At 39.8% G+C, this 25,451-nt stretch overlaps 2 protein-coding genes across 5 annotated transcripts in view; one reads left to right on the forward strand and one right to left on the reverse strand.

Annotated features, from left to right (window-relative positions):
- Window positions 1-25,451, reverse strand: part of ano2b (anoctamin 2b) — a 197,753-nt gene that overhangs the window by 115,426 nt on the left and 56,876 nt on the right. For all 4 annotated transcript variants that reach the window (XR_007815005.1, XR_007815003.1, XR_007815004.1 and 1 more), the window contains one exon: window positions 22,970-23,101. The gene's annotated coding sequence lies outside the window, so the exon portion shown is untranslated. The remainder of the gene's footprint in view (window positions 1-22,969; window positions 23,102-25,451) is intronic.
- On the forward strand, window positions 6,767-15,709 carry LOC108888342 (golgin subfamily A member 6-like protein 2). The gene is made up of 5 exons (XM_051077588.1): window positions 6,767-7,445; window positions 8,823-8,948; window positions 9,042-9,110; window positions 14,835-14,930; window positions 15,538-15,709. Exons 1-5 carry the CDS (start codon window positions 7,404-7,406, stop codon window positions 15,625-15,627), a joined length of 423 nt encoding a protein of 140 aa, XP_050933545.1. The 5' UTR covers window positions 6,767-7,403; the 3' UTR covers window positions 15,628-15,709.

A 25,451-nucleotide genomic window follows, 5' to 3' on the forward strand; every position in this document is an offset into this window, starting at 1 on the left:
GTTTCCAGAAAGTGTAAATGGTTTTGAAGTCTAGATATAAACTAAGAAATGTGCAGAAACACTAAAGTGAGGACTGTCTGACTGACTGTCTGACAGCACTAATGCAGGATAAATGCAAGCTAATGCAAGGGGGACTTCCGTAATGGCTGCTACTTTATGGTACATGGGGAATTCAGTTGCCTTTTCATAATATCTCTAAAAGCCAGAGCGCTGGCTCATCTAACATCTCAAATTGCCTTAAAAATTACATTACACATTGTAAATTATTTTTACAGGGGTCTTTCCTCCATTTTCTTAAGCTAACTGTAATGTTTTTTTTCACTCTCTGTGGAATCAGTCCTTTGTGTGCTTATTGTTTAAAAATCTTTACAACAAGGAAAACCATGAGGTGTTTTAGCATTGTGTCATGTCCTACATGGCCACTCTCTTTCCCATGTCTCATCACACCCTCACACAGGACAAGGTTGGAAATGTGAGCTCTCAGCTTCAACAGAGCAACAGAGATCCTCTCCACAGCACTCCTGTTCCCATAACTCTCTGACATATTGTTATTTTAGTCCCTGTTCAAGTGGAGTCATAACCCGGTCACTCTAAATAATACCTTGTCTGATTCTCTCACAGCTTGAGTGCCCCAGTTTTGGTCATAAAACCTCATGTTTATCTTAGTAAGTAAGAAAAAATGGCAACTCCAGTCTCTCAGGCAGATGAATAGCCACAAGACATATCATTAATTTCACTCTGGTTCATGTAGGGATGGTGTCATTAATCACTAAGTCTGGCTACCAGACAAACTTGACTAAAATGTATATTCTTCCTCTTACACATACTGAGTGGAAGATTTATGTCATGGGCAAACAGTTTTCCGGAAAGCATGAATGCACTAATCACACTGGTTCAGCCACATCTCAACAACAAAATGTTTTTACAGAGAGGGTGTAACTCTGGATATTCCCAGTGGAACACATCATCTATTTTGTGGGGAACTACTCTGTTTGGTAGAAAGTAAGATTATTCTGAGCAACCAGATTACTCTTAGTGGACATATTACTGTTGTTACCATGTACCATGTAGCATGCATTATGACCATGGTAATGTTATCGCCGGTTTGTCAGACAGTTGACATCCACCACTTTGGTCCCGACTAAAATACATTAACATCTATTGGATGGATTGCAGTGAAATTTGGTGTAGACATCCATGGTCTCAAACCATGAAGCCAACTGACTTTGATGATCCTCTGGCCTTTCCCTTAACACCATCCTGAGGTTGACATTTTTGTTTTTTTATATTGGATAAGTTAACATGAAATCTGGTACAGACATCTACAGGCTCCACATGATACTGTTTATCCTAATGACTTTAGTGATGTCCTGACCCTTCTCTTAGCACCACCACGAGGTTGACATTTTATGGTTTTTGAGGGGATTTGTCAACAATTATTGGTTTTCCATGAAATTTGGTACATACATCCCAGTCATGTTCCACTCATGATAAACTGCAATACCTTCACGGATCCCCTTACTTTTCTATTAGCACCCCAGTAACTAATGATGTTCCCATGAGCCTCAGCTGTGTAAGCATTCTTTGTTAGCATGCTTATGCTCTATAGTAGGGGTGCTCTAGTTGTCTAGGGCTGTCAACCATGAGCTGCAACATTGCCCAGTTTGAGTTTGGATGAGGACCTTTCTTGCATGCCATAACTCAGCTCTTAACTGTCAGCTCTGGGATGAAGGCATTAAACATCTGCATGTTAGCACTGATGCTGTGAGCATGTTTTCCTGCTATCATTAGCATTTAGTTCAAAGTAAGTACAGCTTCACAGAGCTGCTAGCATGACTGAACACACGTTAAAATGTAATTTCTACTTGCTGTGAGCACCACAAACAAATTTCCATTCATCTAAATTGTATTTGGGTTATTGCTGCCCGAGGTATACTAAAAATTGTGCCAAATGTGGCATGCCCATCTGAAGCAAAATCATAACCTGAAGAAATGATTTAGCTCACACACTAATTAAACATGTTCAGATGTGTTTAGTCCCATGTTCCATGTTGTACTTGGTTCTGTAGTAATAAGGGACTCCTTGGCCCAAATGATACTGTCTGAATGTAATGAAATGTCTTGGAAAGAAATAGGCCCACACACGTGCATGTGCATGTGCATGCACACACGTGCATGTCTGTTGCAATCCCAGAGTTTCTGCAGGGATGGGGATGACGTTGGACATGGTTTTATGCATCCAGCATACATACAAATTCATCCAAATACACACTCCCGCCCCACTGGAGATTGAGGTCAGGGGATTGTTCAAACAGCGTCACTGGCATCAATGGCCTCCTACAGTCTCATCACTACTCTGCCTTGGATAACACCAGGATATGAACCTACAAACATACAATTGTGCACACTCCTAAAAAGGCTAAGAAGGAAGTCCTAGATCCCTACAGTCCCCATCTGTGAGCACACACAAGCAAAAATACACACGCACTCTTGCTCTACAATGTGTTCCATGGATGGAACTGAGTCTCCTGCAGCCTGGAGCCGTGCTGGACAATGGGTACTGAGGGGAAGTTAAGCCTCTTGCTGTGCACAACTTAGTGGCCGAGGGATCAAGCATTAAGACACAAGGTGTGTTAGGAATCCCTCTTGACAAGAGCTTTCACAGAGTCACCCCAGGTCACTACACTCCAGCTCGGTCATGTCTGATTTAGGGCAATGAATTAGATCTTTGGAATGGAAAAGAATATGATGTCACGCAGGCATCGTGCCACAGCTGTGATGCACTTTGCGCTTGTGTGACTTCAGTTGAACTCTGCACTTAGTGAAGCTTTGTAGTGCTCTTTATCTGATCTGTAACACAACTGTCAAAGTTTGTCTGCAGCTGTGAGGGGTCATCACAGAGGAACTGACAGGTCTTTAAATTCTGCCAGACTCTTGAATAGTTTGGGGTAAATTGTGGGTTGTGGGGTAAGACAGACCTTGGATTATGATGTTTCAAATTTAGAGTTAGTTTGTCTTTCTTCAGCGCTGCATTCTTATGCCTCCCCAGGATTATAAGATTAAGATAGGCCAGAAAGGGTCAGAATAAACTGAAAATATAGTTATCCAGGTTAAATGTTAGTTTAAGAACAAAGCCCTGTTCATTCCAACACAGTTGAGGCCATCCACTGCTGGAACCATACAGGATAACATCTGTCTTCTGTTTAATACTAATCACAGTACACAAAACAGACAGTTGTAGCCTGGATTTAAAGCAAGAAGTGCTACCATTAGTGAAGGAGTTCAAGTAGCCTATGATCTTGTTTACAAGTAAGGGAAAGATTTATTGGTGCAACATCATCAGTAACGTTGGTGTCATGCTAGACAGTTGAAGTGAAGAGAGAGTTTAGCCTTAAGGCTGAGCTCTTGATTTACCAGTCGATGCTCATTCCGACCCTCAGCTTTCATCACTCCAGAACTGAGAATGCTGACTGGTAGTAATGGTGACTCACTTTGGATATTTGTCCAGATGATTACTGCAAAATTGGTTATCTTTGTGTCATTAAGATCAACAACAATTGGGAGCTCACTTAGCAAGTGCTTTGCACATTTGAGTGAAACAGTAGATTACAAAAAACAGCAGATACTGTATCCTCTGAGCAGCCATCAGGACAGCCCAATGTAAATACAATCTGGATGAGTTTTAAAGTAAGATAGAGTGCAGCCTATGTGTTTAATTACGGGCACAGATTGGGTCACAGGACTTATATTAATTGGTCAGATGGGGCCTGGATTTGATTTAGAGATAATTGCGGATATCGAATTGGAGCTTTGCGGGTATGGAGTGGGATTTGCCTTTGGATACTGGTTCAGGCATCTGATAAGAATGCCTCCTAGTTGTCTTTAGAGGTTTTCCCAGCATGGCAGCTGTAAAGAGATGCTGGGCCAACCCCAAGCACACTGGGGCGATTACACATCCTGTCTTTAATTAAGTTTGAGACTGCCCAGTGTCAGTTCCAGACCCCTGGGGACCCTGAAAAAGATAAGTGGTGGATGTAAATAATTGATAAATGATAAACTACAATGGTTTGAGTTACATTAAGCAGGCAGTTAAGGTAAGGGGAACTTTTTTGTCATGGTTATACTTGTCCATGGTTAAAAGAAAGACCAGCTGTTCGTTGGAAATGAGTTGTGAGCAGCAGTCTCCTGTATTAAATATTGACATTTTGTTGACCCATCCATCCTCCCTAACTTCCTCCCTATGCTGAATTGGTTGTTTTATGATTCCTCCATCACACCACATGAAAAAGATTCATAATTGCTACAGTCAATAAAGGGCTTTGTTGAAAGTAAACATATGTTATTTTAGGGCATTTACTGAAATAATTGATTTGGTTGTTTTTCTTGGAAAGACAGTGTTGAATGTCTTGGGTTTCCACAAGAGAAGTGTGTGCACGTGACAGAGAAGTAGGACATCTGAGATACCTCACTTAACCTGCTGCCACTGTGACACAGACAGTCAAATAAGGATTCATGGAAACTACAACTCAAGCTCATTGGACTTTTAGATTCTGACTCAGACCCAAGTAATTTCCCTGTTAAAGTAAACACCCAATCCTATGATGGGTGTGATACTGATAAGCCTCAGAAATTTTCACACTGGAGCATTCAAATGGCATCTATCCTGTAGCACTGACTTAACTTTTGTTGATACAGTGGAAGTTTTCCAAGCCCAAGTGGGTAGTAATGACACTGACTGAATACACAGGCCATATATAGAACTTAAGAGCATATACAATGCAATGTGACAAGATGTGTCTAGAATACAATGGAACACAAACAAAAGCTTGTTAATCACTGTAAATCACTCCAGCTTTAGAAAAATACATATACAATAAGTGTTTCCATTTTACTAAAGGGTTATTTCATATATTTCACAGGGGAGGCATTTGAAGGCTGAAGCTGTTGCCTGTTATAAGTGAAGCAATGAATGATGTCAGGGCTGGGGGGGTCAGAGATCAAGGGTCAAAGGTCACACAGCTTGTTGCTCATTGCAGGGTCCTGAACATACAGAGGCTTGTGAAGACTAATGGGGAATAGTATCAGCATGTGTGTGAGTGAGAGTGTGTTTTTGTGCACACTATATATGCAACTGTTCTATTTGTGGTTTTGCAACATTTATATTTCCAGCTTATTGCATCCATACGTTGTGAACCAACTTCATGTAGTTAGAATGTTAAAGGAAACTGTTTGCAGATGTCTATGTAATCATCTGTTCAATCTAATTCAGATCATCAGGCATGACTGACTGTAATAGTACTATAACATCATTATGTTTTTGATTTATTGTATGTTTTGACCATGTTTTGAATGTCACTGCATGCCTTTAATTTAGGGATTTTGGGCTCACACAATCACACACATTCACACACACAATAAAGAGGAGAATGTTTATATGGTTTCCAGGGCTGCTAGAGCTCTGGGATTTTTCATTATGAGTTTGTTCTGGGGTTAACAATCTATAAAAATATTTATAGCCACAGTCAAGTTAACATACATTATTCTAAAGTGGCAGGACGACAGTGTTGCACCTCATAAAAAACAAATACTGGACATAAAATGCACTTTCCTTTGTTCGTTTGCACACACCACTGTGGCTCACAGTCATACTTTACACTGTGTTTTCTCCTTCACACACTGCTTTCACTTCCCACAACAGCAACAGCAACACTGGTCATTAACCTCACCATCACCCCAAGTCTGGAACTGATTCTCCTGGAAAATACTGGCTCATGAACTTACTAATCGTGATATTTTCTATCATCAGGTTGCAGAACACATTTACATGCCTGTATATTTTTATGTTTAATTAAATGAAAATAGTGTTTCACAGTGCCCCACATGAGCATGAATACAAAATAAATCTGTGCTATATGCATTTTCTCCCTTTTTGCGATGCTATGTCGTACTCTTCTTTCACTTCTCAAGGTCAGGCATCCTGATCTGCTCTCTGTTACAACAGCTCCCAGACCTGTTGTGTGTGTCAACACTGTGACTGAGTGAGTTCACTGCAAACACTCTAAATGTCCACTGTATATCCATCACACCAGTGGTTGATGTGGTTGTTAGGTTCCTTATTAGCGGTCTGCTGAAAGTGCTATTAATTAAGACAAGAGGATGTGATGAACTTTATTGATCCCAGAGGGGATCTGAAGCAGCAGAAAGCTGGCAGTAAATAAAATCAAAGCTGCATCTTTACAGTAGTAACTAGGCCCTGCACAGGGAGCTGTGTTAACATCTATTTAAAATTTTAAACTTGTCCTTTTTTGTCTTCTTTTGCTTTCCATTCCTTAATTAAGGAATACACGACTTTATGCTAAATATGAAGCTACAGCTAGTTTCAGACTGGAAACAGGAGGAAACAGCTAGCCTGACTCAACCTACAGCATCTCTAAAGGTCATTAAGAAACATGTTTGTTAATCAGTACAAAAAAGGTCCAGTGCGACTTCCTGTAAAACCACAACTTCATTTTGGTATTTTTGAAATTCATGTCAACACAGTTGTCAGTTTCATTGTTAGCAACGTACATCTGAAAATAGTTAATGAACTTTTAAGGTGCTGGTGGGTGGAATTTTTTTTTTACCTTACAAAGCTAGGCTAGCTGTTTCCCTCAGTCTCTATGCTAAGGTTCGCTAAATGACATTTCCCAAAGTGTCAAATGATTTCTGTCACTGTTTTCCATAGAGTTTTTCTTTACTGGATGGGGGAAAAGCTTCAAATTGACACTACAAGACTAAAATCCAAACTGCTAAAATAATTTAAGCGTTAGCAGCTCAACAGATGACACACACAACACCTATGTGTTGGTATAGGTGACTATTGAGATACAGTGACCTGACGCCTCATTCTGATCTCAATTTTTATTTTTAATTCAGAACTATCCATTATGGTCCTCTGGCGTGTTGACTCTTTATTAGTGGGACAGTGGCACTTCTGTCACTGTACTGTGGAAATGACTAGTATGTAAGCTGTGTGCCGTCACTATACAAGAACCTCTATAACTCAGACCTGAAACTTTCTGTTGGTGCTCTCAGCTGGGTAAGGACGCAGCAGAAATATTATGAGAAATTAAAAGGGAACAATCACCGAAAAACAGGTATTGATCAGCACACAGCGGACACTGAGGAGTGTATGAAAGGTTTGAGAGGACACAGTTCATGCTGAACTACAGGTGGGTAATTAACTGACTTAAATATGTACATTTATGATTACTAATCATATTTATGATTACTAATCATTACTAACCCTGTTTTCCCCCCAGATATTACATATTTGAGAGCAGTATTTCAGTGAACTGTCACAAAATAAAATAAATGTCAATTAAACTGTGAACATCTGAGCAGCAGACCTGTCCTGGATCAAGATGACTCATGTGAAGAGGTTTCAAGGGATACCCATGTCAAAGGTATGTTAATAACTGCTGAGAGCAAGTGTAGTAATGATGGTACACATCGTTGCAGTTATTAAAATCAGTCATGTATACAGTTGGTGAGAGTTTGCAAGTTCCCTCGTATTTTTTCATTATCAATCCCACATCATCCCAGCAGATGAGTCTTCCTTGAATATCATTAAGTGCAATCAAACTGTTTTCCCAAGAAGAGCCAATAAAATAACAGCAGTAAACATAAAGTAAATTGCAACCATTCCCACTGTGGACTTGTTCCATGTCTGTATTTTGTCATTTGGGTTGAGATCTGATGACTGAAAAGGCTGTAGCATAGATTCACATGATTTTCAAACTCAAACTAGTCATTGGTCCTGTGAACAGAGGCATGGTTCTCTTAACACTCAGAAAAATACCCTTTCATGTCAAAGTGAAACCAGATCTCTACAATGTGAAACTAATTACAATATAACAATATAAATGACAACAATTTTGCTTATATACTCACCCCTTCTAAATGAGAATTACTCAAGCTCGGTCAGGTTACATGGGAATTGTGAGTAAAAATACTGCAAAACGTTTTTACACTTAGCTATGGTGCAAAAATTGTTGTATCCATAGAAACCAAATGCGACAAAGTACAATGGAAACATCCATGAAGCATATGACGTAAACATCAGATCTGTATGGAGCGACAAGGAGACCGTAACATTCCTCAGATTAATACATGAAACAACATACACTAAATGCTATATCTCCATCATTTCTTTTCTTTGTGGCAGTTTTTAAAACCTGCCAACCTTGAAAATTGGCACCACCTGCTGTTTATCTCCATGAACGAATTCCTGATATTTGTATGACGGCAGTGGACAGGAACACACGTTAGGTCATGTTTTCTTTTTTTCCTCGTAATAACAGCAAAAACAAAGCAAAAAAATGGCACTACATTTGGATGAAACTACCAAGCTACCAACTCACCAAAAGTCAGACTTTCCAGATACAGCTGTGTGTATACTATCATCAGCTGAAACCCTTTAATAGCACACAGGTGGTCTTCATTTAACTAATGGTTGGGTGAATATTTATGCAAATAAGTATTTTAATATTTAATTAATTTAGTTTTAGAGGTCTGTTATCACTTTGACATTAAAGGTCTCTTTCTGTTGATCATTGTTTAAAAAAAGCCACATTATATTTACTTTGATTCAATGTAAAATAATAAAACACAAAATCTTCCCAGCAGGGTGAATACATTCTCTCAGGCACTTGAGCTTTAAAAAAAATCAGGGTAGTCAACACGGAGGTTGTTGATATGTGAAGGGTTCAAGGCAATTTGAAACTTGCAGGAAAATGTAAACAAGTATCATGTTCAATAAATGGTTGTTTTTCTGGTTCTAGTCAATGAGAGGTTTGTGTAAAGAGGAGGACTACGTGTTTCTGGGAATGACAGAAAAGAAGACGAAAGAGACTGCAGAAGGAGCTGGAGCTTTGGAGGACGACTGGAGAGACAGAAAGGAGGAGAGGGTGAGCGACAAGGGAGGGGCCAGTCTCTAATTACAAAACCCACAAAACTAAAAAATTATGTGTAAGTGCGTTATGTTTATGTTTGTGTTCTAGGTCCGTCGGCGACAGGAGAGGGATCAGCAGGAAAAAGAGAGACTCAGAGAAATAGAGGAGAGGAAAAAGGTGAATACACACACACACAGACTTTTGGATCCAGCACACTCTACAAGTCTTTACATCTGTGGAACCAAAACAGCCTCTTTACCTCCAGCCTTAGGCAGAGCAGTTTACGCTAAATGACACCAGCTCAGCCTCTTGTGTTTGTTTCTCCTGACAACACACCCACCAATGCAATACGTGCAGATTTATTTCTCTCACCCCAAACACACCACACACACACACACACACATACACACACACACACACACACACACACACACACACACACACACAAAAAGGTTGCAAGCAGTAGTAACTGGAGCTGATTGGTGTAATGACAGATTGTCCTGGCTGTCAGCCCTGTTTATTGGAAACCAAACTTGGAAGGGAAGAAAACACTTGACATTAAGCTCTTATGAGAGTTTTTTTTTTTTTTTTTTAAATTTTCTTTCATTAGATGGATGGTTTTAAACTCATCACGCATTTCTCTGTGTTATATTTTGGGTTTGACACCATCTCGAGCCAGATTTAAACCAAGAGCTTTGTGCATCAGTTAGTTGTCTTAATAAAGTATTTTCAATTGTCTAACTCAGTTTCCTTTGCTAAATCACTTCTCGTTGTTCACATTTTAAGACGTTGTGCTGAACATTTCGTGAGACCAGGCTGTTACAATCAGCCTAATGGAAAGAGAGGGCCAAACAATCAGGCGGACAGGCAGTAGTGTGACACCGGATCGATGAGCGTTAATTTACCGTCGAGGTTCACGTCATTGCTCACGGCAAAATCAGATTCACTTCCATGGAAAAGACAGATTGGGAAACAACTCTGGCTCTCTGTCAAAGCTGCCGGGCTTATCAGTCGCGCCAAACTTCAGTCATACACTTCACAGCACTAAACATAGACATGTACACACACACACACACACACAAAGAGAGGAAAACATATTCGGCATGTTGAGAAAGAAAGTAGTTGTGAGTTCATGCTGTAGATACGATCAAAAACACACAGTTGTCAAAACAGATGGACATCCTCATGGATATGGAATGCACACACACACACACACACGCACACACACGCACACACGCACGCACACACGCACGCACGCACAAAACAGCTGTGGGTGCTTGAGCAGCCGCCCCGTTTCTGACAAGAGTGTGTGAGGTTAACAAGGGACATGGGCTGTTGTTGTTGTCAGTGTTTCCGCTGCACACACACACACACACACACACACACACACACACACACACACAAACATACAAAAAGGCAGGAAGCTGATGACAACATTTACCCTGATAGAGAGAACAGTCACTCTCACCTCAGTATGGAATGTACTTTCCGTTGAACCCTAACTTGACCCCAGACACACACACACACACCACACACACACACACACACACACACTGTGTGACTTACAAGCATGACCCTTGACACACGCATACCACACTCAAATACATGCAGTGAATGCAGCAAGCTGCTAAATATGAACAGACACACACACACACACACACACACACACACACACACACACACAAACGACCACTGGAACACCACAGCAGAGCCAGAGAACACAGAAACATGACTTACTTAAAATTCAAATTTGGCTCAGCAGCTGCTTCATCCAAATTATAACAAGCCAGAACAAACTACCCAGAAAAAACATTACACAACCAAGTTACATCTTTAATGCAATTTCAAAATTTTGCTCTTTGGAAGATACAGGGTAGGAAATTTTTCAGAGGTTCCTAAATGTCCATTTGAGGCCAAACCAATTCATTTTGGTTTGGCAGTTACAGCAGAGGTGCACTGCTGTTAATTACATTTTCTTACATTTCACTGTTTAACTTGACCAAGTTGGAGAAAGGACTTTACTTCATGGTGGTTTCTCCTGCTCTGAGCTGTCTCTGCACTAAATAGCTTCTGGATGTTGTTCTGCAAACTGAAGGCAGAGAGAAATATGCATTTTTTTCCCATGCAACCAGGGTTTTTTCTCTGCAAACCTGGCAACTAAATTCAGGGAGTGCAGTGTGATAACAGCTCAGCTTCATACCTCCAACTCTAATAGATGACACTGAGCTCTGAGCTCTGAGCTCCAAAGGATGCTCAAAAGCTTCTGGACATCCTTATTTCTACACTCAAACAGCAGGTCCAGTATAATACAATGTAACTGAGGCAGTCAGTTAAGTATGAGTACACCTATGAAGTTTTTAGCCATGTTAGCAGTGTAGCTCTTGGGATGGTTATGTCAGCCTGATGATCAGTGACCTTTCCTCTAGCGCCACCATTTTTGATTTTCAGTGACATGTCTCAACAACAGGGTTAATTCCCATTACATTTTATAGAAATATCCTTGATGTCCTTAGGCTGAATCCTAAAAACTTTGATGATCCTCTGACTTTTATTTTACTGCCACCATGCACTGCACAGTGAAACTGTAACTAAAAGCTGCATTGGTAACACAAATTTTGTACATTCTGGTTGCCTGAAAATGTATCCTAACAACTGGTGATTCTCTGACTTTTCCTATGTGCTATCATGAGGTCATAGTTTAATATGTCCAATAATTTGATTTATGACAAAATACCCGCAAAGCTAATTGTGGTCTTTGTGCTTCATGCTAATTGGCATATGCTAGCATGCTAATACAGTAAGTTCATGTAAACATGGATAAATGTTTTCTCCTCACAACATCTATACATGAGCATGTTAGCATTTAGCTCAAAGCACCATCTGTGCGTATACAGCGCCACAGTTAAAAGATAAAGAAAAGTTAAGAAGTTCCTCAAAATTCCCTACATTGATTTTTTATTTCTCTGGGATACCTTCTTACTGTAATCACTGATCACTGTGTCGGGTAACATTAAGGCTGGTTCAACTAATATTTCCTCATATTTAGTCTTCCTCATTTGGGTTGAATGCACGCTACAAAAGAGAGTGTTCCCAAATTCAGAAAGAGTTTCTTTTGCCTGCCAGTGCTGTCCAGACCTGCAGACAATGTGTCTTAAATAGCCCATTCAGATTATATAAACTACAACTGGGCTCAGTAGAGCTGTAGTCTTATAAATAAGCTGCAGTAGGCTAGTAAATATCCCCCAAAGTTTAAATATAAAAATAAAAATGTGCAAAGTATGACACAGTGGATACACAAAGTAAATATTATCATGTGTCTGAGCTCCTTTGGGATGTTTTCCCACCTCTGCAGACAGTTTACATGTTCTCAGCCTGAGGACCTTCAGACTGCTCTGCACACTGATGCTCAACTACACAACTACAACAGCTGGCCAGATGGCTAATTGCCACCATGATGTTGTGATTGGATCAGAGACAGAAAACAAGTGTTAACACAATTTATCAATTTGTCAGTGATCGCTGATTTCAAGGCAATTTGTCCAAAGCGTGCTACTCCCTCATCACACACCATGAAGACGGACAAACATAAATTTTCAACTCAAGGCCTTCTTGGAGAGAATGTCCTGATTGTTCGCCTGAGAGTGCGTGTGTGTGTGTGTGTGTGTGTGTGTGTGTGTGTGTGTGTGTGTGTGTGCTCAGCATGTAATTGGGGAGGTAACGGTTTAACTGCTTTCACCTTCACTCCATATGTGTCAGCAAGGCTTCCTCTGTAAACTGACTGACATTAAACTAAATGCCTCCCTTGCTCACATCAACTTCCTCTGCACATTACTGCTCCCCCGAGACACACACACACACACACACACACACACACACACACAGAGAGCATGACAGAAATGTTAATTGATGACAGGCGCTGTCCACTGAGAGCAACTGGCCTCGACCGTCTCACATGTATCCCATCTGAACTGTTTAAAGTCTTCCGCACACACAAAGATTTCTCACTTTCTCTCTCTCTCCCTCTTTCACACACACACACACACACACACAAAATTTATACGTAAGAAACACACATAAACACACTGCAGGAAACTGGATCCAATTCAGGGATCAGTGAGGTCAGGGATACACAACCAGCAGGCACAGTGCTGTTCATCACACACACACATACACACACACACACACTTCCATACACTTATGAACACGCCTTACTTGATTGAGGCTAAGAGGTGCAGCCCCAGCAGAATAAAATGTACTGTTATATCATTGTATCAGGGGAACCTTGCAACCTTCAGAATGATATTACAGGGGGTTTATTGTGAAGGATTGTGGGTGGTTTTTTTTGTCAATTAACTTTTTCTTCTGTCCATAGCTGGTTTGCAGCTGTGAAACTTAGTCCTGATTTGTTCTCTGTTCATATGGAGCATTATATTGGTGCACTATATGAAGTGTTCCATTTTACAATACAGTATATCATTGCTAAAGTGGATGACAAGCTATTTAATTGTAAAATATGAACCTATTATTTTTAAAAGAGATTTGTAGTTGGCACCTGCCACCTCCATAATAAAGTATTTAGCTCAGTCCAAGAACCTTTGGAACTGTCTTTTCTGATCCAGGATGTACAATCATATTAGAGTCTGGCTGGGCAAATGGAAAGATCTATGATCATAAAGTAAACCTGCCCAAAGCATCATTAACATCTCACTCTGTTTTGTTTACCAGCGGAGACATTTTAATTAGAATTTAAGGAATTAAAAAACATGCATAACATAGATTATAACGTATAGACTCTGACAAATGGAAAACTAACATGCATACACACATACATACAAATAATAATAGGCATCTTCTGAGTCTAAAACGTTCCATGCACCATTTTAAAAATGACTCATTTAAGTTGTAAATTATATGAACATTTATGAACCGAGTATATGCCACTGCACCATCAGAGCGTCAACTCTTCTTCTCCCTCTGTTTCTTTGAAACCCATTTGTAAATACTCACAACAAAGCTGCTAAAACCTTTTCACCTAATAAATGAGAAAATATTTTTTAGAGCATGGACATACAATATCCTGACGGCTATGGCATTTACACCAGGCATTGATTCATGCAATCTGTAACTAAATATCTGGATAAGGAAAAATGAGTTAACACACGTTAGTGTGTAAATGCCCGCACAGCACTTTGTGTTTGGAATGCAATCAGCTTGCATTGGCTTGCACTATGATTGGATTTCGTCAAGGTGTAACGGCAATCTGTACAGAGAGTTCTCATATTCTTAAACCAAAAAAAAAGAGAGAGAAAAAAAAAAAGAAACAATCCGTCCAGCGAGATGAAATGTCACTAATTTCCACGTCTTTCAGCCTCAGCATAGGCAAGCCAAAACCAACAAATAATAGAAGTACCTGGCAAGTCTTCACCAACAAAAAGCAATTTAAAAATGATTGATGCCCATTTTTGCCACTGCCTCACTTGACCTCAGACACACCATGTTTGTCCACATTACCATCAGGATCCAATACCAATGTCAATCTATTCTACAGCATAAGTACATTTTGGTTACACTTGGAGCCAATGGAACCTGCACATTTACATATTATGACTGCATAAGAACATTATGGCAAATGTGTTAGCAAAAAGTTAAATATCTCAGATCGCACATGAACTAAAACTATGAGCTGAAAGACAGTAAAATGCTCTGTAGAGCTGAGGGGAACTTTTAATTCTATCTGGATTCATCACTGCGAGTGACTCACTTAACATTACACATAGACATTTTACCAATTGCTAATATAAAAATATTGATTAGTGCAGCTTTAAAACTTTATTTTGATCACTTCAAGTGTCCACTTCACAGATAAAGACATTAAAGTGGCGCCCTAACCCTGTGTTTCAGGAGAAAGAGCAGCAGTGGCGGACTCATGTAGCAGAGCTGACCTCCAGCCAGGAGAAGACTCTGCCAGACAGACTGGCAAGACTCAAGAGATTCAGGGTGAGGGTGACAAACACAGACACATACACACACAGACATCATAATCTGATCCTTAGCTGCACACCAACTGTTGATGTTAAATACACAGCTGACAAAGCAACCGGCTGCTGTTTGACATGCCTGACGCGCTAACAGTCTGAGATTCAACACCACAGTGTGGCAGCTTCAGCAGCCACAAAGCTTCTAGTGTTTCAAAGCTCCAGCAGAATAGAAAAGCTTTTTTAAAGATCCGAGACGCGCCATTTATCAGACACTGAGGGTTCCTGGACATCATCATCGAGTTACACAGCGGTCGCAGTTCAAGGTCATTGATCAGGCATTAGTTAAAGAGACTTGTCAGTAGCTCTTCAGATGAATGGATGCTTTGAAGTTCAGTGAGTGGCTTTGGTAAAGTGAAGGGTTCAAAGCTGTCATCACAGAGTTAGCTTTTACTTTGTGACACACTAGTGCTAAGTAATCATTTCTTTGTGTTGTGTTTAGCACTGGACTATCCAGAGACCACCTGTCAATCAACTGCTGTGGGAGGGACTAATAACTATTTTTGTTTCCGTTTGTTAACCTTTTAATGGAGACTAGTTTCTTTTTTCACTCTTCTCTCCTCCTGCAGGAGTTTCAGAGGAAGGTGCTGGTAGAGGAGTCGGGGATGGAGGGCGGGGCAGCTGACCACATCATCAGCCGACTTCTTACCAGGATGTAGATGCACCATATGAGAGAGTGACTCATGATACATGTGTCTTGTGTTGCACTTTAACATCAATAAATCATCACTGAGACATGAATTCAATATGTGTAACTGAATGACATGATTATGGAATACTGGAGCCAGCAGCCACAGGACCTTCCACATCAACTCAACTCAGCTGCTGTGCCACATTGTTTCCCATTTAAAGAGCAGATAAAATAATCCACATGTGGCTCAGTCCACATTTCCTGCATCACCTGTACTTACAACTGGGGATCTGATGGAAAACTTTCACTTTTGTTCTTAAGCACAAAAGGGTCAAGAGCTACTTCAGCAAAACTCAGTTAAATATACATATAATTTCTGTCAGATTTTTACTTTTACTGACAAATTCTGCACTCAAGCCCATTAATGAAGAATATCTATATGTCTTGTTTGATGTACATGATGAATACCTTACAAGAATAACTAAGATACTTACTTATAATATATTTACTGGCTTCCTTGCTCAGAGTTAAACGAGATGGTCCACGCTCATATTTGTGCATTAAACCAGGAAGTGAATAGCTGGAACTGGAAGCAGAGGGAAACAGCTAGCCTGGCTAAGTAATTACCTTCCTGGTGTCTTGTCATGTAGAAATAGTTTCTGCACAGAGCCAGACTTGCAGTTTCTCAGCTTCTATGCTAAATTTATGCTACGCTAGCTAGTCACATCAAGGCTTAAGCATTACAGTTTATACACAGATCTGAGTGGTATTAAGATTCTAATCAAACTCTCTGCAAGAAAGAGAATTTGCTACAGTTAAATAAGTTCTTAAATAGGAACCACTGTGAAAACTCAGCCAACTGTAGAGCAGTCTGTTAACAAATGAAATAAAAAGTGCATTCTTCTGAATTAAGTTATATAACTATTCTGCTACACAGAAAGCTTCACTTTTGCTTCAGTTTATATTGCTATGTTCACAGTGCCTCATTGTTAAAGTAAAAACAATATGAATACTGTGATGCTGAAACCAAAACAGAGGATGAGGGTTATTAATGCTTTCACTGATTTAAAGAACTGAAGTCTTTTATAAGTCTTATACACTTGATAGTCATCTGAAACCACAGTTGGCCTGAGAGACCATTGTGATGTCATCAACTTTACATGAAAAACTCCAAGTTGCTTGGTATTATTTCTAAGATTAGACATGATGTGAAATTCCCAGACTTACCCATAATAAAATGCTTAAGTTACCTCATGGTCATAGTTGTTGCTCCATCTAAGTTAGATCCTAATGTGATACAATGGAACTCAGTTTCCCTAGATGTTAAATAATAAAACAACAATTCAGGCCTTGAGATTAAACTAAAAGATAAGCACATAATGCTTTATCTGTGTTGTTAAGCCAAGTCCCGTTTTCATGCAATATCCAATGAGAAAAGCTTGAGACCTGCAAGGCATTTTTTACACTATAAAACATCACTTGAACATTTTCTGTGGAATTTTGCTTGAAATGTTTCATACCCAGAGAGCAGGTTATGAGTTATAGTACATGTGTTGAAGCTGAGTGATATATCTGGCCTATACATAAATGTACAGCGTGTGTGAAAGTGAGCTTTGGTGTATGGTGTGTATTCATATGGCAGGAAAGCCTCTCTGTATGTCTGTCTTAGATTTAAGAAATCCTTCAGCTCACTGACCTTCTATGGTAAATGTGGGGCCAAAAGAAGCAGAAATAGACGGTGATATTAATAAATATGAAGCCTGAAGAGTTAAAAACAGGCTGACAGGCTGCAGGGCCTTATCCTATCATGTCCCCTTTCCTGTGGACCAACCTCTCTGTCTGTCGGACTCTGTTAAATCCAAACTTAAAAGTCAACTTCATGCCTTAACTCTCAGTTAGTGGCTTGTTATTTGATTACTTCAGACCTGGTACTTGTTGCCATTCTCCCACTGGCAGTTGGTCTTAGTCTCAATGAATCCATTAAATCTACAGTACAGTGGAGTCCATGTTGTCCTGCCAACAAGATTACTGTAAACGTGTTGTTAATCACTATCTCTCTAACCCTCAGTTTGCTAACTCCCTCAAGCACATGTGCGTCAAGGCTCTCTCTCTCTCTCTCTCTCTCTCTCTCTCTCTCATCAGCCGACCATCAGCCGTTTGACTCTCTCTCCTCTCCTAGCTGTCGTTTTGAATGTTTTGATGTGGATCTTCATCCTCTAGGAGTCCAGCCTATTCCTCGTATCTCTCCTCTCTCTCCCTCTCTCTCCTCTGTGTGTTGTTTCCTTCTCCTAGATGTGTGAATGATGTGCTTGTTTTGCACTTGTGTATTCACAGTGGAAAGCAGTTGTGTGCCCAGATTCCATCAATGCAGCACCTGGAAGTTGATTGATGTCCTCCCAGATCATATTATTCACTCAAGTTTCCAATCTATAATGTTCGCATCCTGATAGTACATACGGTGAATCTACATTGTAGCTCTATTCTTTACACACAACATCTATTTCATGTCTGTCCGTCCTGGGAGAGGAATCTCTTCCTGAGGTTTCTTCAATTTTTTCCCCCATTGTGAGGTTTTTCTTTGTGTGATTTGAAGGTCTAAGGACAGAGTGTGTTGTAAAGCTGTTCAGGTTGTTAAAGCCCCTTGAGACAAATTAGTGATTTGTGATATTGGGCTATGTAAGTAAAATTTGACTTGACTTGACTACGGACTCCACTTACTAAAGGTAGTGCAGAGTGGGTTTTTTGTGCTTTTTCTCTTAAAAACACTAGCCTGCTACAGCCAAGGTCAATTCTATAAGAGCAGTTACACTGGAAAGTCAAACAACAAGCTAAAACACTATAGAGTGGTGCAGGAATGATGTATTTTTGTTTGAAGCTTCTGCCTTGTAATTAAATTTAGCTCTGACCTCTTCTACAAATGCCTTTCTTCTTAGAAAGTTAGTGATAGTTTGAAAGAGCGCGAGTAGAAACACAACAAGGCTGTATAGGTGGACTGGTGAGTAGATCAATTTTCATGTCAACGTCCATGACAACCTCTGTAGTCTCATTTAGACACTCGTTGGCAAACAACTTTTTAAAAACATGTAAAAAGATCACAGGTGTTTTCTGATGTATTTTATGTTGTAGAAAAAAAAAATCTGAAATTGTCTTGAGCTTGTGTTAACCACAGACCGGTAGTGCTAAAATGCCAACTATTATTTCTATACTACTATACTACTATTTCCGGGTTTTAGGACTCATTCCTACACCACTCTATTAAGGCCATAAAGCTGAGCTGCTAATTCAAGCAACCCCTTTCACATTGTCTTCACATTGTCATTTGATACATTGTTTTTGTAAAATATGATATAATATAGGTATTGTAAAATATTCTATTCACTATGGTATGGCCCACTCTACAGCAGACAAAGTTAGCGATTAGCATTTTTTTAACAGTGAAAGAGTGAAGGAAAGAAAAGAAAGGGAGGAGGAATGAGGTGAAGAAAACACACACACACACACACCCTCCTCTCACACTTCAAAGTTAACGTATTTACACAGATGGACAGAGAACAGGGTGTGTCCTGGCTGCGATCTCTATGTGTGTGTGTGTGTGTGTGTGTGTGTGTGTGTGTGTGTGTGTGTGTGTGTATAAATGTGCATATGCATGGCTATTAAAGTTCATGGCTGTGTGCGCATTTCTTCATACATGAGTACGTGTGTGCAGATGTGTATATGCAATATTTTGCACGTGTGATTAGAGTTGTTGCAGTCAAGTTTTGGATGCGTGGGCGTGTGTGTGAGCCTGCAAGTCAGTGTGTTTGTGTGTTCATCATGTGTGTGTGTGTGTGTATAAGGTGTGTAAGGTGTGGCCCGGGGCATTTTTCAGAGTGACATATGAAAGAAATCACATCAGAGTTCTATAGAGCTCTTTCATCTGTATATTAAAAGGGGAAAAAGACAAAAGCTGGTGACAGAGACAGAGAGAAAAGAGAGAGAGGGGGAGTAGAGGAAGGTGAGATGAGGAGGAACAGGTGTTTCCAGTGTGTCAGATGGAGAACAACAAAAAGAAAAGGAGGGGTATATGACTTACAATGCAAAGTATAGTATTGCCTGAGGACACAGATGTACAGGAAAGTGAACTCTCTCTCTCTCTCTCTCTCTCTCTCTCTCTCTCTCTCTCTCTCTCTCTCTCTCTCTCTCTCTCTCTGCATGTCATCCTCCTCCCTCCCTCCCACTGTATCTGTACAATGTTCTTCCTCTTCCTATAAGACCTCTCAGTGTTTACATCCACCATATTCTTATTCTGTGCTGCATCTACAACAATGGAAATGTGTTAATATTACAAGATAATTCTCTCTTTAACTTTCAGTTATTTTTTATCTTCCTACTTTTCCTTGACACATTGGTCATAAAGAGTATGTTCAGATAATGCTGGCACGTTTCTATTCTTTGGCAACGACGGCAAAATGTGGGTCAACCAGAGATCAATTATTCAAAATGTATATGAAGTGCTGAGGAATGTGTCAATCACAAAGCATCTGCAAAATACCAAGCAATACATATTGTGTCATGCACGTTGCCACTTTGAGTACACTCGCATTGCACCACACTATTTGCGCTATGTGTGTGTCATATTGGCCTTGTGTGTGTTGTTGTTGTTGTTATGGTATATTACAAATAAAGGGGCAGCATAATTGCCTCTGATTAGTTTAACCCAATATGCTTACCCTAATCCTAGCCAATCATCACTCTTCATGCCTAAACCAACCCAACCAACAAAAGTAACAGGTACTAGCCAATCAGAAGCAGATAGGGGCAGGTCTCTGCTCACTTCAGTTGGGAAAAAAGGCCCAGTATTGTTTGGTAATTGTTTTGATTACTTCAAAAATACCACCTGCAGAGCAAATGTTCAGCAAATGTACAGTTTTACGATTACTTTTTTTTTTTCATAGTAGCATAATTAGTAGTTAATTTATGTTAAACATCTTCTGATCTATGCTAAGTGCAAGATGAACTGACACTATGGGGTTGTTTTTCCTTCCTACAGCAGGAGCCAACCTCTGCATACATCTGCATTGTGAATGTGATTGACTTCTTCACTGAAAATAAAATCCTGGCATTTCCTGTTGCAAACTAAACAGGCAAGCCTTAAACATCTTGGCAGCAGTGTGTACCATTAGCTTTAGTTTAATGCTATGCTAAGTTTCAGTTTCTGACAACGTCAGTGCTATTTGAATATCATTTGCCCATTACAGGCTTGACAGCTGTCACCAAGGAAAAGCCACTCTCAGATACCTTTAGCTGCGTGTTTAGCTGAGTATAAATTTTCTCCAAAACATCTCCCTCACTTCAGTTTTGCACCTTTTCTATTTCCCACCTGTGCATGGACTGTGAGGACCTGAGCCACACAGCGTGGAGGATATAATGTTGTTTTGTTATGTTTTTAGTCTAATGTTACTGTTAGCCTGGAGTCCTTGTAATGTTAATATTCATGCACATGCTGTGGACACTGTTCCAGTTTCATTACATTACCATGGAGCTTCTGCATAGCTGGTTTTACTGCAACGTTCAAGTGAATCATCATAACTCATCATAACTGAACTATCTAATAACCAGTACTTAAAGTACAACTCTTCAAAATGTCAGTGACTTTCCTGGAGGACTAGAATAAGTACAAGCAGGAAAGTAAATAAAGACATGAGACAAATCAGGACAGGCCAGGAATTAGCCAGAGGCAGGAAATGCACACACAGAGACATGTAAATGACAGAAATGCACAACATGATGCCGTGTGAACCAGCTCTATCTACACTGTATCTGCTTTAGCTGCAGGCAGCTACAGAAAGTATGGAACATGAGACAATAACTAATGATAGAAATTAGTAGTAGTAAAAATAGTAAAATAAATAAATAAATAAAAGTTATGTTGGGTTTGTAAATGTGAAAGGAGTTTTCTGTAATTCAGAATAAATTCTGGAAATATGAAAAAACTTCAAGAGACCTTCATCAACTAAGACCTCACATTACCAATGATACACTGTTTCAGTTCTTTGCTGACCACAGAATAGAATAGAATCCTTTTATTGTCATCGCACGAGGTAAAACCAGTACAACGAAATTTAAAGTGCTATCCATAAAACATCCATCAATCAATCCAATAAAACGTCAAACAACCAACCTTCATTTTTACATCGATTGCATTAAGTAGCAAACCAATGTGTACTGTAAACATGTTGGGATAAGTTAATGTCACACTAATATGAACTATTTTGCACAGGTCTAATACCCATCCTCAGTCATAAGAAAATGGCACACCCACCACATAACGACTTAATAGTTTAAAGCCACCTGATGCATAATATTTGATTACAAGAAGAAATGATGTATGAATATGAACACTACAGAACGCCTCCATTTGAGAAAAGAAGGCTGAGGAAGAGACTATTTAAAAATTTACTACTCAAAAAAGATAATATTCAGAAGTTTGTTTCCTTTTCTGCTAATCTCTCTTCCCTCATAGAGCTAGTGATGGCTACAGCAGCAGTCCAAATGCCTCCAACCAATCAAGTTGCAGGAAATATGGTCACAATCTGCCCTACTGTTCCTGAGTTATGGCATCAAATAATAGCAGAACATTATGATATTGCAGTGAAGTTGACCTTTGACTTTTTGAATATAAAATGTAACTGTAAAATGTAATATAAAATTTTGTCATAATTAGTGTATGAATTCTCAAATTATGACCCAAAATGTCATTTGTGAGGTCACACTGACCTTTGACCACCAAAATCTAATCATCCAAGCAAACGTCCAAGCAAACGTTTTCACAAATGCCAAAAATGGATTTTTCTTAAACCCCTCCTTCTTAAAATCTTAAACCTAAATACAAAACTGCTCAAAACTCCACTTTTATTTCTAAATGTTCACAAAAGCTTGTACAGCGGGTGAAAAATCTGAACTTCAACAGCATACAATGGCATTTCAACACTATTCTCACCTCCCTCTGCCCTCTTACCGGCTCTCTTCTCTCCTTAAATACATTTCATACTGAATGTATTCACTTTTGTTACATATTAGCCTACTTTCTCCCTGCATGGGAACAGACACTAACAGGCTGGTATGATTCCCCACATGCTGCAGTGTGATCAGCTATCAGCTCATGTTCTGAGTGTTTCATGCTAAGGCTAGGCCAAACCCAAGTATTTACACACCTCTGGTTATAGAGAGTTTAACAAATGAGCAGACTATAGGCTTCATATACACTGATCATCCACAGCAGTAAAACCACTGACAGGTGAGGGGAATAACATCTATCATCTTGTTACAGTGCATTGTTCTGCTGGGAAAACATGGGTCATCTGGACATTGCTCTGACATATTCCACCTACCTGCATCTGTTGGACGTGTCGGAAAAAGCCAGATCCTTGTAGGCCCCATCCTGCAGCCGACAGGACCCAAAGGATCCACTGCCAGTGTCCCAGAGATCCTGTGGCCATGTTCCTTGGCGGCACAACGGGGACCTACACAATATCAGGTAGGTGGTTTACACACATGTACATTACACAGATACATATACACCTGTAACTGATTTTAATGTTGTGGCACACTGATGTACTGAAGCACATCTATGCTCAGCAGAGTTGACAGGAAATTTCCACTCAACATTTCTGGGGTTATTACATCATCGTCAGAGCATGGCAGCTTTTTTTTCCTGGAGAGCAGTTAACTGAACTAAGGCTTCAGTTAACTGGGTTCAGTTGTTCTCAATAAGTATTTAGCTCTAAGGGCCCAGCTTTGTGGTTCCACTTCATGTGGAGGCTAACACAACTCAGCAAAAACAAGAGTCAGTCCATAGCAGTGATTGGCAGAGCTCATTCCCAGTTAAATGTCAGGAATGTGATACATTCAGGATGCTGGTCACATGAATGCGTCTGCCACCACCCACAACTGGACAGCTGGTGTTGATCATGCTCTTAATGTTACCATCATGTAAGCAGCTTCTGACTGGACACAGTTGCTGCTGATTCCATATGTTGCATCTTTGCAGTGTCAATGTCAATGAAACCATTACTGTAGTCTAACAGAGAACACATGCTGCTGTCAGTTCAACTTGCTGACAAAGGATGAGGCGTGGAAAAGGAGCTTGAGCAGATCTCATTTTAGCATTTTGGACACTTTCGACCGTAATTAAGTTCAGTTATCTACGTTTGTTTCCTGGTAGGATGTGCACGTATGAGAAGACAGGAAAGATTTGGTTGTCAGGGACAGGCTTGCAAAAACAAGAGGTTACCAGATTCATACATACCCCCCCCCACACACACACAGTAGTATCCATCACCCACTGTGTGTGTTGTAACCACAGCTCATTTTTCTGCAATGAGGTGTAGCTCATTGCTCATTGCTCTGTCATATTACAGTTGCATGCCAATTTGGCTGTGCACTATAAAAAGGAGAACTACCTGATGTTTCATTGCCACACACATGAAAGTACAAAGCAAAGCACGAAAGGTGCTGCACATCAACAGGTGTAGCTCAGTGATTATCAGCCAAGGATACATCTGCACAGAATTTATGATTTAAGAGAAAACAGACACACACATTGACGTATTGATTTGACTGTAACGCCTAAACACAGCATGTTTCTGTCTAGTTAGCATGCGAGCAGTTACCTGTAAATACTGAAGAAATGGTTGAAATAGGGAAAAAGCATTAGTCTGCCAGTAGTGGTTCTAAAACTTCACTGACCTAACCAGTGACAGATCAACTGTGAAAGTCTACTTTTTTATCTGATAAATGTTAAATAACATTCACTTTAAAATCAATTGAAATGAAAACGTGGAATATGACGGATGGTGTTGGTGAAGGGTGTGGGGGGTAACAGCTACATCAGACAGAAAAGGTTGGGAAACACAGGTGTAGGTGACACTATAGAGGCTGGTAGCTCTTGTGCTGAGACCATCAGTTACCCTGCAGTTATCACATTCCCAGCTCATATTTAGATTTGAAAAAGCTTGAACACAATACATGCAGGATACATGTGGGCCTTCCCTCATTTCTTAACTACTACAGACCTATCAGATCTATCTAGTCTTTCTGATTTTCTCTAATAGTTTAAAATATGAAAATAGTGTTCTGTGCATAACATGTGATTAATTAGAGAGTATCTGTAATGTACCACAAATGAGTCAAACTGACAAACATTTGCAGCTCAAACAAACATTCAGAATTCACTCATTACTCAGTGCCTTTAAGTGTGTTTTCATTCACTACATACCTGAACACACAGGCCCTCTGAATGAACAGCTCCATCATCCACAGAACACCTAGATATCTGATTCATTTACTTTTTTCTACAAATGTCTCTATGTGCAAAACACCAAAGCAACAGCTCCCACATTTAAAGCTACAGACAGGAAGTGATGTCAGCGTTGCCTTCAGGGAAACCAAGAAATTTCAACTGAAACAATGAAACTCAATATTTTGGCACTTTAAATGGAAAAACCACACAGCTGCACAGAAAACAACATAACGTACACTCATTTACTGAAAGAGATTATGGATTTACACAGTACATCATTTGACACAAAAGAATGTCCAGTGTTTTACATAGTGTTTCTGCAATAGCTCCTACCTACAGTGTATGTATCCACTGCTATCTGATCGGTCGCTCTAAAACTGTGTGGTTCTTAGTTCTTCTAGAACGTATATGTTTTTTTTCAGCCAGTCAGCGATCAAGGTGCAAAAAAAATGACAATCCTCAACTGTGCCACCACTCCTTTCATGGTACTATGTGTTTTAGCTTTAAGTGAGGAAACAGAAAACTAGACAAAACATTGCTGCTATCCCACTATTTGTTATAGCAAGTGAAAG

Source organism: Lates calcarifer, linkage group LG18, assembly GCF_001640805.2.
Source record: "Lates calcarifer isolate ASB-BC8 linkage group LG18, TLL_Latcal_v3, whole genome shotgun sequence".
NCBI lineage: Eukaryota > Metazoa > Chordata > Actinopteri > Centropomidae > Lates > Lates calcarifer.